At 35.7% G+C, this 19,464-nt stretch overlaps 2 protein-coding genes across 3 annotated transcripts; one reads left to right on the top strand and one right to left on the bottom strand.

Moving 5' to 3' along the window:
- Window positions 1-33: 33 nt before the first annotated feature.
- Window positions 34-7,612, top strand: LOC133301034 (vacuolar protein sorting-associated protein 26B). Of its 2 annotated transcripts, none has more exons than XM_061500630.1 (12): window positions 34-268; window positions 502-556; window positions 692-766; window positions 943-1,017; window positions 1,158-1,230; window positions 2,319-2,363; window positions 2,485-2,596; window positions 2,751-2,817; window positions 3,077-3,121; window positions 3,408-3,463; window positions 3,843-4,018; window positions 7,031-7,612. In XM_061500630.1, exons 2-12 carry the CDS (start codon window positions 554-556, stop codon window positions 7,207-7,209), a joined length of 906 nt encoding a protein of 301 aa, XP_061356614.1. In that variant the 5' UTR covers window positions 34-268; window positions 502-553; the 3' UTR covers window positions 7,210-7,612. The 2 variants fall into 2 exon arrangements, with proteins under 2 accessions (XP_061356614.1, XP_061356615.1); XM_061500631.1 differs by having other exon boundaries at window positions 492-556.
- Window positions 7,613-9,211: 1,599 nt separating this feature from the next.
- Window positions 9,212-13,924, bottom strand: LOC133301031 (probable LRR receptor-like serine/threonine-protein kinase At1g05700). Its single transcript, XM_061500626.1, has 13 exons — window positions 13,840-13,924; window positions 13,204-13,744; window positions 12,431-12,909; window positions 12,182-12,320; window positions 12,025-12,096; window positions 11,834-11,905; window positions 11,667-11,747; window positions 11,172-11,335; window positions 10,838-11,046; window positions 10,622-10,748; window positions 10,104-10,172; window positions 9,831-10,020; window positions 9,212-9,754 (listed from the first exon to the last, which is right to left on the bottom strand). Exons 1-13 carry the CDS (start codon window positions 13,922-13,924, stop codon window positions 9,343-9,345), a joined length of 2,640 nt encoding a protein of 879 aa, XP_061356610.1. The 3' UTR covers window positions 9,212-9,342.
- Between the last annotated feature and the right edge of the window lie 5,540 nt (window positions 13,925-19,464).

The following is a 19,464-nucleotide window of genomic DNA, read 5'->3' as shown; positions in this document are numbered from 1 at the left end:
TCGGACACACGACACACTCAAACACATCAGGCAAACGACGTTGCGTTTAAACTTTGGAAATACAGAAGAATGAGAATATGCGACGACTTGTTCTTCCACCATCGTGTTAGTGTTAGGGCTTACTGAGCTGCAGATTTACTTCAAATTATGCGTTTCATCGATCGATTTTTCATTATATCAAACGACGTCGGAGAATATCGCAATTCCTCTACCGTTTCCTTTCGTTGATCCGCGAAATCGAAAGATATTGGCGTGATCGCGCGACACGGTATCGCTCTAATTTCGTTTAGATTTCGGTTTTTAGGGTTTGGGAGGGGTATAACCATGATCTTTGATAATTTAGAAAAAAAAAAAGATTTTGAGTGTGTTCTTGGACACTCAATTAGCCAGTAAGTGATTTTGATTTGTTTTTTGGGGGTGAAGATCAGTGGCATAAGGAATGCTGTTTTTGTGTTAATGCTATTTATGTAGAGCTCACAATGGTAAATTAGTGTTTCACAGGTGCTTGTGTGTTTACTGAGGTAGAAAGAAGAAGACCAAATTTCTGAACAGCATGGTGAGTGTTGTTTTGTTGGGTGTTCATGTTTTGGTTCTGTGCCTGAGTTTTATTAATTCTAACTTTGACTCACTGGATTTGGTGATGGTTGTGCCCTCCACACTCATTTACCGTTTTGTGGAACCAAAAATATAGAATTACCTTCTTGGAGCTTTCAAGCCAGCATGTAATGTCTTAATCACATTTAACGATGGAAAAAACCGTAAACAGGTGAGCCACATTATTATTATTTCTTTTAATTTTAATTATGGGAAATAGTAGTATGTATTACATTCTGTAATGTTGCAAATTGGTTTTAAGTTTATCTTTGCAAGTGGCTTTATGCCGCATTATTTTAGTGATTTGTATATGCTCGTTTTGGTTGATATCCTCTTTGTGGGTTTTAGGTTCCGTTTAAAAAGGAGAATGGTCAAACAGTCACGGTCCCACTTTTCCATAGTCAAGAAAATATTGCTGGGAAGGTATTTTGTTTGTTAATGTTAATAACATTATATTATTGAATGTATGTTAAACACATGATGTTATTGTCGAATTAACTTTTGATATCTTGTATTGTGAACCTGGCCGCGTTGACTATTTTCCTGTTTGCTGCCATCTTTAGATCACAATAGAACCAATGCAAGGGAAGAAGATTGATCACAATGGCGTAAAAGTTGAGCTCCTTGGACAGATAGGTTTGTACTTGACTAATCTTTCTGACTCTTTAATGTGTTATGTGTCTCTAAAGTCCAAATAGAGAAAAACAAAAGGAATAAGAAGAATGATTTATTGTTTAAAACCTTTTTTGTCATGATACTGTGTGATGAACTGATTATGATAGCAAAGTTCTATTGTACTTTGTATCAATTTGGTGCACTTGTCAAAGGAATTTATCTTATCAATCATTATTCAAAGTGTATGATTCTTCGTTTCCTTAAAAGGAGTTTTTTTTCATTGTATATGTGTTTGGCCCTTTGTATCATGACATGTATTAAATCCTATTCATTTATGATTATAACTCTTAGGTGTGTCACACTATCACATTTGCATGCAATATAAATGTGATTTTCTCTGTGTAATTGACCTTCATAAGGGGTCTGGAATTGTATTAAAGTTCAGTCCTGCATTGATGATGTATGCTACTTTGAGCTTTTTATTCATCATTTTCTTTTTAAATTGTTATTTAGGCTTCATATTCTAACTTGATTCTCTATCTTTTATATAATTGTCAGACAAGATGGCCTGCTGGATTGTTGCTTTACTGCTTAATTTATTTGAAAAGGATAAGGCTTTAAATAATATACTTCTTTGTGATATGTCATTGAATTATTATATTTAAAGCTTTCGGTCCTAAAGCTGTAAAGTCAATCTTACAATTAATCATGAATTACATTTTATAGATAGCAGAAAGATGGATTACCCTAATTCAAGCCTTCCATTTCAGTTTTGTTGAACCAGTTTATAGAAAATGTTTTCTTTGGATTTGTACCCATCTTTTTTTTCTTGAGAATCTGTAGCTGAAACTGATATGATCTTCCTGACATTGATGATTTTGTCCTAGTCAAATTTGAGTACTTCAGTTTTAAGTTTACGATGGTGTAACTCTTAAATTTTTCTTTGGTAATGACCAGCAAAGGATATAAAATTTCCATTCATAACTTGTATTAGACATATGCAGCTGTTATTCCACTACTGCTTTGGGAATAATTTTTGGTTTGACTGTTATCATTTTTTATTTTATTACTCATACAAAGTTCATCTTAAATTTTGTTTTACTGTGCAGAGATGTATTTTGACAGAGGAAATTTTTATGACTTTACTTCCCTTGGTAACTAAGTATTCCATCACTTTTATTCTTGAATGAAATTATTCTACATAGTATTTAATACTACAATTAATTACTTATACCACTGGGAATTAATAGATTTTCATTTTCCTGTCTTTTGTAGTAAGAGAACTAGATGTACCTGGAGAAATCTACGAGAGGAAAACATACCCATTTGAATTTTCTACTGTCGAAATGCCATACGAGACATACAATGGGGTGAATGTGAGGCTTAGGTATGATATTCTTGAAGATCCATGAACTTCTCTGTTGAAGTGTTGTGCATGTGCTTTTTTGTTTATTGTCTTTCTGGAATATTTGCTTTGCCAATAATAGGATGGGAAGCTTGAATGATATTATCTGATGTTTATGTACATTTGTAATTTCCAGGTATGTCTTGAAAGTGACCATTAATCGTGGTTATGCAGGAAGCATAGTAGAATACCAGGATTTTGTGGTAGGTTCTTTATTGGTAAAATGGAGTTTGTGAGTTATGGTCTGAGATATCAAGTTGAATGTTATTTTATTGAATCACTGCATTTCATGGATAATATTGTGTTGGATGTAGATGGAAAGTATATAACATATTAGTACACTATCCCCACACCTCAAAAAAAGTTTGTATACATGTATATACGTTAGATACATTGATAAAGTTTTTGTGATCCTATTTCATCTACTTATATTCAATTTTAATTTTTATCACCATTCATCAGGTTCGCAACTATTCTCCACCTCCACAAATTAACAATAGCATCAAGGTGAGCTCAGTAACATGATAATCGAATTTTAATTCTGTCTGTCACAAATTCACTGCCATCATATTAGCTGTGATAGTGATTCATGCTCACTACTTTACATCAATCAAACAAAATAATCGCCCAAGAGCAGTAGTAAAGTGGTGTCATCAACCATTTCCTTTCAATTACTCATAAATAAAGTATCTGCAGGCTCATATAGTTATTGCCTTGTGCTTTACTTCGCAATTTTGTTATTGGCTCCTTTTATTTCTTCATTGTATTTAGCATAATATTATACTTTGTACAGATGGAAGTAGGAATTGAAGATTGTCTACACATCGAATTTGAATACAACAAAAGCAAGTAAGTTGAATATTTTGATTGACCATTTGACTGGAATTGCTTCTAATTTTTATGTCTTTTATCAGGTTATTTATCTTAACCCGGTACCAACCTGGAATTTCTGTTTACAACTTGGAATATGAATTTTTTTATTGCTTTATCTTGTTTAGTTGTATTGGCCTGTAAATTTATTATTTCAACTTATGTGTCACGTGTTGATTATAACCAAAAATCCTAGATAATTAGGCAGGTATCTGCACCAAAGATATTTTTGTCAAAAACTAATAATGTACAGGCCTTTTATGCTTGGGTTTGAAGGGAATATTTTTCTCATTTACTAATATATATTTTATAGGGGAAAAAAAATTACGAATACTGATTATGATTTTCAACTTTTCAGGTATCATCTGAAAGATGTCATCGTTGGTAAGATATACTTTTTACTTGTCAGAATCAAGATAAAAAACATGGATCTTGAGATTAGGCGTCGAGAATCAACAGGATCAGGGACCAACACCCATGTTGAGACAGAAACATTGGCTAAATTTGAGTTGATGGATGGTGCTCCTGTCAGAGGTAGGTTAACCTTGAAATTGGATGAGTAAAATATAGCTTTTATAGTTTCTATTTACATATTAATTTCAATAACATGCTAATAGTTTAGGGGACAGGAATCACAGGATCATTTGACACCGGTGTCAAACTAAAAAATTTGACACAATATCTTAACTGTTGATTTTCGTCAATCTAACGGTTATTATTTATTGGAAATTAATAATTAATCAATAAGTGTGACCCAATAAATTATAACCGTTAGATTCATAGAAATCAACGGTTCAGATTTGGTGTCAAAGGATCGTGCCCCATGCAGAAAATAAACCCAGAAAGCCTCAATTCCCCCTCAAACCAAATACCTAGGCTTAAGAGTTCCCTAGAGGTTTCCTAATTTCCTCACTAAACCAGTATTCAATTCATGCATAACAGAAACATCACCCTAAACTTCTATATATACTAATTCTAAGATAGTAATGGGCTTGGATTATTCATTATAGGCCCATCAATACTCCCCCTTCAAAATTCACTTTGTCCTCAAGGTGAAGAAAGAGAATGGGTAGTGTGAGAGGACATCCACCTGGATCCCATTGTTTAAAACATCTTGACCAATTTCTCTCATTGACTTGATGCAACACATCAGTAAATCTAGAAGGCTGTTTGAGCTGAACTTCCTCTTTAAGTAAGCAGCAACTAAGCTCTGCATAAACCCTCTCCAGGCCTTTACACCATGTCCAGCTCAGCCCATTATGAGATATTGATGGAATAATTCTGTGCTCAATTCTCAAAGCAGCATACATCATGCTTAGCCCTTCAGCTAGGTATATTTGACTCTGAAGAAACAAGACAACTACTGGGATCCGATAATCCATTCTCGTGTCCTTTAAAGAATCCCTATTTTTCTTTGCCTTCTTTTTAGCAGCGCTATTGCTCATTGTCATCCGGAGACATTTCTTCTCTGCGAACTTGATCAACACAACATAAATATACCAGTATACCATGCAATAATCATGGATAGAATAGAGCTCCAACTCAAATCCCAAAATGAGAAATCGAAAAGCTATCCAATAAGTTTGCTCTTCTACCCATGCGATAATCTGTTGGTATATTTTGAAACATATTCTGATTTGGTGAGTATGGAGCATCACACAGGTTGCGTCGTCGTCGTTTTGATCTTTCTTCCGGTGACGAGCGGTGAAATCGTACCCCTCTCCTTTCATTCTCGTTCGTCATCCCCTGCTGCTCGCCTAGGTCCCTCATCACCAGCCCCTATACATGAATTAAATTATTGGGCCTTGTTATGAAAGAGTTGGGCCCATTTCCTCTATTGTTGGACCCATCATTAGCAAGCCCTCGTTGAACTGAATAAGACCCATTTTGAGAGCCCAAACCCACCCCTCCATCATCACTTTTCTGGTTCACAGAAATATTGGGCCTATGGTTATTTGGGTTGAGGCCAACCTTGCTCTTTCCCCCTAGCCCAGATCGTGATTCAACCCTTTCTGACCAGCTCCAGCCTGTTCCACCTCCCCACCTCCTCAGCACCACTTCACGTTCCTCCACCATTTGCACCCACATCTTCCTTCTTCCCAAATTTGCCACTGCGCGCAAGCACATCTTTGCTTGAGTCCCCTCCCTTCGACCGTTCAAGAAAGTTGCTGCCACCACCTCGTCATCTGTGTGCCTCAACGGAGCAGATAACACCTCAAAGTTCTCCCTTACTTCCGCCTCACACTCCTCATCTCCGTCTTGATCTTCTTCGTCTTTTCTCATTTCTTCTTTTTCTTTGTTTGATTCTGCTTTCTCTTCTTCTTCTGCTGCTTTAACTTCATTTTTGTCGATCTGCTGCGTTCGTTCTGATCGTTCTTCTGCGTTTTTAGCTCTAGCGTCATCTTCTTCTGATTCTTGATCTGCTTCTTCTTCTGCATGTGCTTCTGCTTGTTTTTCTTTTTCCTTCTGTGTTTTATTTTTTTCCTTCTCTGATTGCTTCTTCGATTTGTTCTTTTTTTTCTGCTTCCTTTTCTTGATCTTCTTTTTCTTCTCCAATTCTTTTTTTTTGTTTCGTTTCTTTTTTTGTCAACTTTTGTTTCTTTGATTCTCGCTTGTTTTTTTCTTCTGCAAAACAAGGATCGATGCGCTCTATTAACGTCCAAATTGTTTTATGAAGTTGATGAAAAGCGTCTTCAACTCGATCCATTCCTTCTTCCACTCGATCCATGCTTGCTTCCAATCGATCCAAGCGTCTTTATTTTTGTATTTACGGATCTATAAAATAATATTCCGGTTTGTAAGAAGTAATGAATATTCGATCCATCACTAAAAATGCTCTTTAGATAATGTCTTTAACAGTTTGTTGAAATAAAGATTGGGGTCTCATAGTAGACATTCATAATCTCCTTTTCACTATTTTACAGGAAAGGTGCAAATGTACTTTACTTGTTTTGCATTCAATAAAAGACCTTCATTGAAAAATGAGAGAACACAATAGCAAGAAAAAGAAGAAGAATGATAATTACTAGTGAAACTTTAAATAGCTGGTCCCAATCCTTGATAAAAGTGGAAGGTCGTCTTAGGTAAGTGGTAGGTAACTAAAATTTTGTCAAGTCATATATGACATCATTGTCTTGACCATTTAACATCCATCACTCTAAAGCCCTAAAATCATAATTTGATGTAAATTGGAGAAGACCGTCAATTTAATATGAAAAAACCAAATAGCAATAAGAAAAAAAATAAAATAAGAAAGAATACGTAATACACTGCCTACATTCTCTTCCAATTATCAAAACCAAATTCTCGATGCAGAAGTTCTATACAACAGATGTTGATTTCACCTACGTAAAATACATTTCACCTTTTAATATATGTAAGAGTAGATCTCAACAATACATAATATCTATTGTTCATGGACAATGCATGAAATGAATTGCAATGAAAAGTACAGTCAACACTTTAAACTCATCAACATCTGAAGTAAAAACTACATTTTCATATCTGCCCATAAATACAATGGCTAATGCTTGATTGTTTTCACAGGTGAATCAATCCCCATCAGACTGTTCCTCAGTCCTTACGAGCTCACACCTACTCATCGTAACATTAATAACAAATTCAGTGTGAAGTACTTTTTAAATCTTGTGTTGGTTGATGAAGAGGACAGGCGATATTTCAAGCAGCAGGAAATCACAATGTATAGGCTGCAAGAAACTTCGTGATTAATTGTCATACAGGAATGAGTATTAGGTTTGTTAATGGGAATAAAGAAGATTGAGATAAGAGCTCTTACATCTGGGAATCGGTCACGCGAATTGTGTTTTCTAAGGGGTAAAATGGCCGGTATTCTAACATGCTTGAAATTCTACCCTGGCAACTATGTGTATTGTCTGATCTCTCGTTTGTGTCTTGATTCTATAATATTTAGGCATACCATTGAAGGAAGCATCTCTTATATGTGCTGGATTATTGATATCCATGAGAATGTGGTGATTGAATATATAACTTGAATATTAGGGTTGATATCTTTAATACTCTGGTTTTTTGTTATCAGCATTGCTTTACCTCCTGAACATAATTATGTACCTTTTCAATTATTTTGAACTGAAAGAATCAGATGTTGGACTCAGGTTTGTTTGTTTACGCATTGGCATCTTGCGTTTTCTTTTTTTCATATTGGATTCATATCAGTGACTGTAACATTTTGATACGCCATTGTTCCCATTAAAGTGACTGGAATTTTGGATGACCTAAGTTGATTAAGGTTAATATTAGGGACACATGATTTTTTGCTAATGTTCACTGAACTAGAAATTCATTTGGTGTACACAGAAACAATAATTCTGAATCAATGAATCATGATCTTTAACATAAATTTCAGTTTCTCTAAGTTGGATCAATTCTGAGAAGAGGTTGAGTTTTCTTATATAACTGATTTATGTACATACTATTGAATTGGATTATAATTGCTTATTAACCAATGTTCTGATGAAAGCTAAAAATAGTGGGGAAATTACGAACGGTAAAAATCATGGTACCAAAATGATCAAATACAAATCTAAATATGTGCTTGTATAGGAAGGAGAAACTCCTGTTCATACTTTTTGGCTCAGAATTTGCTTGCGAGTTGAATTTTAATTTTAAGAAAAGTGCTGGCTTCATTTAAGAGCTGACAGAATTTGACACCTTTCTACATGGGCGACAAAACTTCCCTGCATGTTACACATTTTGGTTGAGGTTACAAGTTCAAATTGTAGAAAATCAAAATATATTAAAACATTTCTTTATGGGTTAGAATCATTTTACACTCGTGTAAGTTATATTCTCAATCTTAATTGTTGTTCCTATTTACATTTAACAGTTATGATTTATTAAATATTTAAGGTGTTAGATACATGTAAATCAATTATTAATATTTGATGTAAGACTTCTTATTCTTACACGTGAATGTAGATAAATTATCTATATTCATTTTCAAAATGATGTCATTTTCGGTTAAAAGATAAAAAAAATTATAATAATAAAGACTATTATAACCTTTGAATAAAATATAATTACAAAAATACCTTGATTCCTGTCTCACAATAATGTTTTTTTAGACTCAATGTAAATTATTTATCTATATTCATTGCAGAAAAAAATGAACACATATATTATTCAATGAAATGTTTGTTTATATCTCATGATTGGATTTTTTTTGAAGTGGTGCACTTTTGTGCATTTATATAAAAAAAATTCTACAAGATTATAGAAACTACGTATAAATACATCAGACTATTGATATATATTGAAAAATGTATCAAAACCTTAATTGTGCTTACAAAAGTTTTCAACTGAGAAGACTTGATCTTATTATCACTAAACATTGGACTTTATAATTTCAAAATATTTAAATTAGAATGTTATTGTGCAGTTTGGACCTATGATCAGTTTGATCACCAAAAAATATTTAAGAAAAGCCGAATGCTAATTTAATATTCTGCTGTGTCCAAATTGAGTGTGTATGAAGATTCTGTCTTGTTTATTCACTGTATAGTCTTAAGAGGAAGAGGTTCATATTTTCCCTTTTGTCAATTTACAAATGAGGTGTCTCATTGCTTTGCTGCAAGCCCGCAACCATTATCTATATCATGAAATGGATACATTACATTAATACACATGAATATTCTTAATATATATCTATGTGAAGATGGAAGAAAAAGATGCAAAGCATATAAACTGCTTTGTTTGTGATCATAGTATAGTTGCTTGGTGCAATTTACAAGACACCAGAAGAAAAACTAGTGCATTACATCAAACAGAAATTGAAACACACCACTGTTTACAGAAATATTGTTGTTAGCATCAAGAAGGTACTACCTAGCTAGGGGAACAAGTTCAGAAGTCACAGTGACCAACTCAATTGAATCTTTGTTTTCAGTGTCACGACCAGTATTTTTTCGAGCTGATTCTGTGGCCAAACACTCCTTTAGCTCGGTCACTACATCACTCATGTTTGGCCTTTTAGCAGGATTAGTGGACACACAAGCAATTCCTGTTTCAACCGCTTTCCAGGCAGAGCTAGTGTCAAAATCTTCTTGTAATCTTGAGTCAACAATATGTTTTATATCTCCTTTAGAAACCATGGAGCTAACCCACAGACTTATGTGAGTCTTCTCATTCTCATTCATATTTATTATAGCTGGTTCACTTGTGATTATCTCCAACAGAACAACTCCAAAGCTGTAAACATCACTTTTTTCTGTCAACCTGTTTGATATGCCATACCTTCATCAAGGAAGATTATACAGTTTAGTTCCAACAAAGTGATGCATAACCCTATATTATAATTTGAAGCACTTACTCAGGATCCAGATAACCAGGAGTTCCAGCAACAACAGTGGACAAATGTGTGCCCCCATCAGTGGGAAAGCTTTTGGATAGTCCAAAATCAGCCAATTTTGCTTGGAAATTTTCATTTAATAAAATGTTTGTACTTTTCACATCTCTGTGGATTATAGGTGGTGTGCAACCGTTATGTAAATATTCCAGTCCTGGTATCAAATTCTTAACATTAATAGATGGGAAGAATCAAAAGATTGAAGGAGAAATTTACATATTTAGTTTCCTTTCTAACCTTGGGCTGCATCCACTGCTATTCTGAGTCTGTCTTCCCATGTCAAGAACTTTGGCATGCTATTTTTTCCTGTATAATCAAGAAACCATGTGACCGAAACTCACTTTGGGAAAGGAAGTTAAACAAGACTTAATAGTGTGGGATATAAATTGGCGGACAGTGTGTTTTAGGACAGAATGGAGAAAAACTATTTGTAGGGTGGAGGGTTAGTTAGATCCGTTGATATTCCTATGTTTCGTATGGTCCTTTTTTAGTCTTTTTCCTCTTCATTCCCCCCTCCTTCTTTTCCCCTTTCCCATATATATCTTCTTCTTTTTTATTTTATTTTTTTAACTACTCGTATCTATCTTTGAGTTCATCTACCACCGACTCCAATTAACTTAGGTTAAAGGTGCTATTGATGCTGATGTTGATAATCAAATCAACATTTAGTTCTTTTTAAGGCTTTTGGGGTGAGTTGATTGAATCTAATTGAAAATAATAAATAATGATAACAGTAAGGTTGTGAACATACATACCTGAAAGAAGTTCATACAGGTCTCCATTTGGCATATATTCGTAGATGAGCCCTATATTGGTTTCTTCATTGCAATACCCAATAAGGGAAGTCAGATTTCTATGATGAACTCTCATCAGAAGTTTAACCTGCAATTCAAAGGCCACTTTCATGCCAGGACAAACACAATTTTGGTTGAGCTAAGACAGAAACTTTTGTGCAAGTAATGGCCACGTGCCTCGGATACAAATTGTTGATATCCTCGTACTGCTGATGGGGAAAGGATCTTGACAGCTACTTCAGTGTCATCAATAAAGCCATGATAAACTGTTCCAAATCCACCTCTACCAAGAACTCTTTCAAAGTTGTTGGTGAACTTAACAAGATCATTGAATGTATATTGTCTTTGCTTGGATTCCAATTGTGTTCCATTTGGAGTATTAGGCTCTACATGAATATTCACAGCAGCTAATTTGGTTAAAAAGATTTTAGTTGTCTAAAAATTATAATGAAATGAGAATGTATTTATTTAACCAAAAGAGATTGTAAATGGTAGTTAGCAACATCTTTACCTCGTGGTTTTCTCTTTTTAAGGCTACAAATGACAGCTGCTGCTGCAATTACAAGAAGCACCAAAATCCCAGCTACTGCTGCTACTACAGGAATAACTATGCTATTTTTGTCTGTCTGTGGATTGCATGAAGCTGAGTCACATAGATTTGGATTTTTCCCCACGCTAGCATCATTCAGACAAGCATAAAGTCAGAGCAATTATTGCATTTTAACATCACATTTTCTTTTCCAGCTATTAATACCTTTTGCTGATAATTCTTGTTTTCAAGTGTCTAAAAGAATAATTTTGGAAAGAAAAGAAACAGTGAAGAAAATTGCATTATTCCTAATGTGAATTTGAGTTCCATGCTGCATGCATATAAGTAGATAATGAAAAAAATTAACACTATAATTAACAGTTGTCGCTATATATAATGGTATGATAAAGAAATTAAGTTACAATCATCTTGAATATTAAATGCATTGTGGATTCACAGCTTTTTGATGAGGCATACCTCAATGACAGTGAACCTTTATTTGATCTGTCAAGGAGTTCACTGGGAACAAAACCTGTAAGGTTGTTATTCTCCAAGTTTCTGCAAAAAAAGGGACAAATATGACACCCTCTTCTCTTTTTGAACCAAGGAAATTACATTGACGCAGCGATATGGGGTAAACTTACAAGACTTTTAGTGACTGCAGTTGTGTCAGAAAATCAGGCACTGGCCCGCTTAAGCTATTGTTTGATAAATTCCTGAAAGGAGCAATTCAAATGCAGTATTACAATTCTGATTCTCCAAGAGTAGGAAATAAAACAATTGAATGGATATGGTTCCATCATTTATTAAGCTAATGTGATGATGAGGAACTCACAAGTACTGTAACATGGTGAGCTTGGAAATGGAAGATGCTATCTGCCCGGTCAGTCCACTTGAAGACAAATTCCTGGTTGCATTCCCAAATATATTATCAGTTTATGGTTGGAGTTTATGAATTTATTCATTATTTATTTTATGAATGTTAAGCTTACAAGGATGTGATTCTTGGGGGGTTATCTCCATCAAAACTACAGTTTAGACCTTCCCACAGGTACCCTACAGGAGAGCATGGATCTCCTTGCCAATTTCTAGCCACCCCATAAGAGTTCTTGATGTTTGTGATAGCATCAACTAGTATTTGATATTCAAAAATAGTTCGAAAAGAATTTCAAGCCAATATGTACATAGTTTAAACCACAAATGACACTAACAAGCAGCATGCGTTCGGATAAAGAGATTACCATCATCTTGTTCAGTTTCTGATTGTGAGAAATCTTTTACTGTATAAATCTCAAGGGCATTGATGATGGGTGGAAGAGTAGAAGTCTCTGTCTGAAAAAGAGAAAATTGATACCTTGTGGCTCTAGTCAAAGCTGACCTACTAAATATGGTATTTGTGCTCCGGTATGCAGGTACCATAGGTCCATAAAAAAGCTTGCCATTCATGGTGATATTGAATGCTCTAGTTTCATTTGCTGCCAGCTTTTCAACCTCATTAAAGTGCATGTAGATGTAGTATTGGTCATTTACATTATTCGGATCCCAAGAGAAGTTAAGAGGAGCACTGGCATTATCTGGAGTAATGGCAGTGCTCATGACAACTGCTGGTGGTTTATACTCATTCAGAGATAGTTCATCAGGGCTCAGAGCGGTGCTTAATGGTGTAGACTCTGAGAGTGTAAAAGGTGACCAGATGCGGTCATAAACATCATCTTTGTACCTGCATACCACAACTTTCTTTTATCAGCGTTTGATATATTTAGATGAATACACGTGAATGGTTTTATATTATATCTCTAACACGTCTCTTCATGTAAGAGCTCTTTAAACTTGAAACGTGGACAATATACAAATTAGGATGAAAACAATAAGGATCGAACTTTAGACCACTTGGTTAAAGAAGCTCTAATACCATGTCAGGAACCAACTCCCTCAAATACTTAAAGCTGCTAGTTTTATATGAAGTTGGCACATAATGTAAATGAGCTAGTCTGACACAATACAATGGACTCACCTGGATTCCAAGTTGGTGATGGAACCTAAATTCAATCTTAGGAAGCGTTCCAATGATGCAGATGAGTTAGTGTCATAAGTATCATTTTTCAAAGTCCTCAATTCTATAGCTGAAATGAATGGTGTCCCATTGCCTGTGTTAGCCAGACACACATGAATATAATCTAGTGGCGGAGAGTAAATGATCTCCCTGCTATAGTAGAGTGATGCATTGGGGAATGTCACTGTGTTCCAAAAATTAGCTCCTAGATGAAGACTAAATTGTGGGACCTGATTCTTCCCATCATAGTTTCCATAATAGAAAGTGACTCGGATTAAATATTTAGTACCACTGGTTACATTTATTCTGTAACAGTTTCTCACCCCACTGGGAAAGCTCCTCACATAATCTAGCTGCCGATAAAGAGTACCCTGCAATGCTAGTGATACTCTCTTACTTACACCACTATCAATGAATTTAGCATCTGAAATGTAATTTATGCCTGTGTTCTTCGAAGTATAGCTTGAATCTTCAGGTAGCCCGCAATCTATGCTAATGAATCCTGAGAGATAGAAGCAAAGAAAACATCAGCTATATTCTTTTTGAATACATAATTATGTAACTTCAAGCAACTCTTCAAAGCTATGATAACCAAACCTGATTGATCCTGAGCTTGAACCAGAACCACAATAGCAAGGACCCCAAGCAATACAAAAAGAAAATGCAGTAACATTCCCATCATTTTTTGCTGTATCATATGGTGACAAGTGTAGGTGCATAATTATTTATACTGCTAAAGTTGCATTAAAAATAATATAACCTATATTTGTCATGCTTTCATATACTTGATGGAATGCTTAAATAGTGACGTGGTAGACTCGGCAGAGCATAAGATTTTTAGAGGTTTATGTCAAGGCATTACGCGGTGGTGTACTATACAGAACACAGTTGGTCAGTCAAAGTAAACGGCGTGATTTGGGTGATGGAGTACTACCATTACCATATGATTTTCAAAGAACTAGCTTGTATTGTTAATTAACATTGTAATTATCGATTTCGTTATTAGTGGATACCGTTGAAACACATTGACTGAGGAGGCAATCAAATTAGTACGCAAAATGAAACTGTAACATCCCACGAGAGGAAGTTATATGAATGAATCGAATTGATATCTGAAAAAAAAAACAAAGAGATTGCAAAGATTATACAAATAAGGTGCATCTAATTTTCGGTAACCCGAAACAGAAAAAACTGTGCATCTAATTTTTGGTAGCCCGAAATAGAAAAAACTGAAAATTTCCCAGAAAATATGTGAGTAATGAAAAAACACGGTCAAACGTTACAGAACCACAATTGAGGCCAACTTGGTCTTTCAGTTTTAAACAACGACAATATTGTTATGTTTATGTCTGTTTGTTGCCTAGAAAATATAAGATTTTATTTGCACATATAGGACAAATACTGCAATACCGTGTTTTTTTTTTTTCCAACTTCTTTCTTTTTCGGAATTTTGTATTTCATATTTTCTTCCAAATATATGACAAATATTAACGACTTCAATGTTGTTCTTTTGCATAAGTCTTTCGGCTTTGCATGTAAAATTATAGAAAGTGAAGAAAACAAGCGTGGAATGGTTGAATATGTCCTAAACGTGAGATGCGCGTCCATGGGTTTAAATTCTTCGTCACTGCAAATTTGGTCGTGTTTTAAAATTAAAGTAGCCCTAATTAATTTTTAGTTAAATTTTAATGACTCCTTTTAAATTTATTTTGTGTGTAATTATTGTTATGATCTTTATTTTTTATTTTTTTTTCAGGGGGAGGGGGGTAAAAATATATTATGTGTAATTTGCTTCCAAATTCTGATACTGCAATTTATATATCTTCACATTTAACTCTATAAAACTATAAATCAAGACTTACCATTAAAATTGACAAAAATCTTTAAGTTCCGTTAACTTTTCAATTCAATCTTGCAAACTATAGGTTTTTTCTTAAATCGATTTTCATATTTTTTGTGATGAGATTAAATATTTACTAATTGAAAACTTAAGAAACAAATGTGATTATAGATGAAGATTATTTTTAATCTTTTTGTTCATACTTGAAGAAATGTGCATGTGTACAACTGTGAGTAAGAGTGTTAACGAGCCGAGTCGAGCCTAGCTTTGGTCTTAAAAGGCTAAGTCTGTGTTTAAATGTGTAACACCCCGTTCTAGAACCGGTTTGTTAACATCGCATTATGATATTAAGCGCAGTTACAATCACGTTGGCTCAATTAAAATCCAGATAAGTTTTTCTTTTTAAAACGACGCCAAATTTAAAATAGCCAATTGCGTGATCATAACCATATTACCTTGCGGAATCAGATAAATTAAGCTTAACATCATGTTCTTATTCCATTTATAAACCATTAATTTACTTCCTATTTATTTCACAATTTCTACTATATTTTAGATCTCTTCGTTAGCTACGCGTGGGTTCAAACCGCGCTCAAATCGGAGCACCGTAGCCCAAGTTATGGGTTTTCTACGAAACGAGCACGTGAATCCTGCTGATCCCGGCGCGACCGGCGCCAGCTGTGGCGCGGCGGGCGCCAACGAAACAGAAGCTCTCGATCCATATGGCGCTGGAGGCGCCAAGGTTGGAGCCAGGTGCGCCAGCTGGTGATCCCGGCGCGATTTGCGCTACGAAACAGAAGCTCCCAAGCACTATGGCGCGCGGTGCGCCAAGTTTGGCGCCAGGTGCGCCAAAGCTCTGAAGGTTTCACCAATTCTTAGTATTTTACCTCTAACTAGAGTTGTACTTGTCCAATTCACACAATATTGGTCTCTATGGAAAGCTAAGAAAAATATCTACAACTTCCATACATACACCACGGTCCAAATCTATCATATAAATTCCTCTCCATAATTGGTTCTTAGTTCTTGCATAATACAAACACATCTAAAGAGGCATACATGCCCTTTTCCTCGTGGCTTGTACTAAAATTTGGGTAGCATAATCCTTGTTTTCTCAACAATTCCGAATTTAGAACTAGGTACCTAATATGATTTCTCAGCCCAACCAATTCAATAACTCAATACATAATAGCATGCATATATTGAATTTCAAGTATGCATCATTTACAGTACATATTCATTACAAATCATGGAACTTAGCTTACAAAACACTATGATCATTCCATTGGCTCCCATCAACAAAAGAGATAGCCAAAGGCATGAGCATAGGCTAAGTCCATTCCAATATACAAATCATAAATCTATCATTTCCTATTAATTACAATTCTATACATGTGAGCTACAAAACAACATGTATAATCTCAAAATTGCAACACTTCATGCATATGCTAATCCAGATATGGCCACTTGCCACTGGTGGCTCCTACAGCATCCTTATCTGAAAGGGGTCCCCACAACACGGGGTGAGATATACGAATATATCCAGTAAACCAGGGGTCCTTGGAGCATCTCTCCACCCCATTGATGCATGTGCCTCATAAGGCTTCTTGGTCTTAGTCACATTATACACTTCTTCTACTTTCCGGAATTGGTTCACAAACCTGCTAAACTCACGGATGTCGCAATTAGACATCTTCCGAGATATTTTCTCATTCAGACCCCATTGAAACTTAGAGGTCATCTCGGCCGGAGTAGGTAAAGCTCTCCCATAGTTAGCATATTTCACCAATTCATTGAACTTGGCAAAATATTGGTCAATGGTCATCGTCCCCTACTTCAAATCATTATACTCATTCTGCTTCTTTTCCTTAGCCTCCCTAGGAAAGTAGTTATCCAAAAACAAAGTCTCAAATAACCGCCAAGTGATCTCCTGGCCTTCAGCCTCTAATGGTTGCACAGTGTTCGTCCACCAATCCTCGGCTTCGCCTTCAAGCATGTACACCGAGTAAACCAACTTCAGCGGATCGGGGTATCTCATCACCCTGAAGATCTTCTCCATAGCTTGGAGTCATTTTGCCGCCACCAACGGGTCATAGCCTCCATCAAAAGAAGGAGGTTTATGTTTTCTGAAAGTCGTCAATCGCCTTTCTTCGGCTTCGGGTTCATCGACGTGCTCTACATGTGGTTGACGAACCCCAATGTGATGACTATGACTACCATAATGGTGACTAGCCTCACCATCATGGTTACCCGCTCCACCCTCTTCATGGAGAATAGGTGGAGTAGGCGTGGCAGTATGAGGAGGAGGAGTGGGTTGTCGGTTCTTAGGTCTAGCACCCCTCAGGGTCCTCAACTCATTCATCATCGCGGTCATAGCAGTCCGTGCATCTTCATTAGTCTTCATCAATGTTTCATTAGCCTAACGACTATCAGCCAACTCCCTTTGCATGGCCGCCAAAGTTTCAGCCATGGGATAAGACTGTCCACCTGTTGCCCCACGACCACTTCGGGGCCGAACTAAAGCAGCCAAAACAGGATCTGGCTATGCATTGGCATTCGATGGTCCAGGTTATTCTGGTTCCTTGTCATGACACTACACATGTTACACAAAGAAATGAGTCGATCAGGCTAACACTCAGTGATCACAAATACAATAATCATAAAGAGTACCAAAATAACTATAAAGCATTAAACACCAAGCAGATATAACAATAATCCACAAGTTTCCCTAAGAAATTGCTCTGATACCATTAAATGTAACATCCCGTTCTAGAGTCGGTTTGTTAACATCACGTATGGCATTAGGCGCAGTTACAATCACAACAATTGAATTAAAGTACGGATAAACTTTTTCCTTTTTCCGTTAGTGAACGTTTATATTTAAAATCAAATCCGTAATTAAAAAAATTCCAATAGTTGTAATCATAACTTAAACTATGTGTGGAACACCTAACGTAATTTTATTTAAACTATATGTTGCTACCCTAGTGTGCCAAGTAGTCCCCTTAGACCAACAAGGCTTATAAACTCATTTGTATTGTTATTAAACACTAAACATATCCACTCTTTATTTATTTAAGAAATTACTATACTACTTTTATGGTCCCCATCTTCTAATATGTTATAGAATTCTTCGTTAGCTACGCGTGGGTTCAAACCGTGCTCAAATCGGAGCACCGTAGCTCAAGTTAGGAATTTTTGAAGAAAAACTGTTGAATTTCACACGGGTCCAGCGCTGAGAGCGCCAATCCCGCACTGTGAGCGTCAACCTTGCTGCCAGTTTCACACCTACGGTGCCGATAGCGCCAACTTGGCGCTCAGAGCGCCACAGTTCTGGAGATTTCACCATACTTTGATATTTTACCCATAACTTGAGCTATACTTATCCGATTGACACAATTTTGGTCTCGTTGGAAAGCTAAGAAAAAGATCTATAACTTCCATTAAGACACAAGGGGACAAATCTATCATGTAGGATATGAAAAATGGACAACAAGACATGATTTCCTTATTTTTTTTCATTAATACTCAAGCTATAGGCCTTCTTCCACCTAATTGACACTTTATAACCATTATAAGACATCATCCTTACACTTCTAAGACATACATTTATCAAATTGGTATCCATGCCCTTCAATCATATATACTATAATACCCTAAATTTAAGCATTTAATTGATTAATTTTAATTAAATAATTAAGCATGTTTTAGTGAGTAAAATTAAGTATAGGGCTTAATTAAATGAATTTGAGTCACTTTGGAGTTAAAAAGTGTACTCAGTGGAAATTAAGGGGTATAAATGGGTACTGGCGAAAATGCCCAAAACATAAAAATAAAAATAAAAATATTCCTAGAATAATATTCCAGACTTTTGGGTAAAGTTTGGTAATTAATGGAGTTGAATAGATAGATGAACTAATACCCACATGTTACCACTTAACTTATGTTAAGTGATAAAACAAGAAAGAAACCCAAACCCCCCCCCCCAAGAAACCGTCGACAGAAAGAAAAGAAGGGGAAAGGAGAAGAAGGAGAAAGGAGGGAGAAGGAAGGGAGGAAGAGAGAGAGAGCTATTCTCAACCGATTGGAGCGATTCAAAAGCCTAAATCACTTAGAATCTCGCCCTCATCATTAATCCTAGCTTAGTTCTTAGTGGGGAGCTTTGTGTGGTGAGATATTGCCCCTCAAAAATTCGGCCCTTTGGAGAAATTGAGGTGTTTGAGAGCTTCAACCTTCATTGAAGCTTGAGGTGCCATCAATCCTTGGTTGTGTGACCATTGGTGGTAAGATTCTAACCCTTGAACCTTGTTTTCTTGGAAAATTTCATGGTTAGGGTTTAATGAATAGTGTTTTAGGGTTTTTATGAAATGTTGAGTAGATTG

The sequence above is a fragment of the Gastrolobium bilobum genome, unplaced genomic scaffold (assembly GCF_033153095.1).
Source record: "Gastrolobium bilobum isolate Gb01-03AN ecotype WA unplaced genomic scaffold, APGP_CSIRO_Gbil_v1 utg6170, whole genome shotgun sequence".
NCBI lineage: Eukaryota > Viridiplantae > Streptophyta > Magnoliopsida > Fabales > Fabaceae > Gastrolobium > Gastrolobium bilobum.
The sequence above is the reverse complement of the archived record's forward strand: the minus strand, read 5'-3'. Positions and strand labels throughout refer to the sequence as shown.

Excerpts from the sequence above, each read along its gene's own strand:
- LOC133301034 (XM_061500630.1), top strand. Across the intron at positions 2,364-2,484 it reads TTATGACTTTACTTCCCTTG|TAAGAGAACTAGATGTACCT; the intron begins GTAACTAAGTAT and ends TGTCTTTTGTAG. Across the intron at positions 3,122-3,407 it reads AAATTAACAATAGCATCAAG|ATGGAAGTAGGAATTGAAGA; the intron begins GTGAGCTCAGTA and ends TACTTTGTACAG.
- LOC133301031 (XM_061500626.1), bottom strand. The coding sequence starts at position 13,924 with ATGATGGGAATGTTACTGCATTTTCTTTTTGTATTGCTTGGGGTCCTT. Across the intron at positions 11,748-11,833 it reads CTGCAGTCACTAAAAGTCTT|AAACTTGGAGAATAACAACC; the intron begins GTAAGTTTACCC and ends CTTTTTTTGCAG. Across the intron at positions 10,021-10,103 it reads AGCAGTGGATGCAGCCCAAG|GACTGGAATATTTACATAAC; the intron begins GTTAGAAAGGAA and ends ATTTGATACCAG.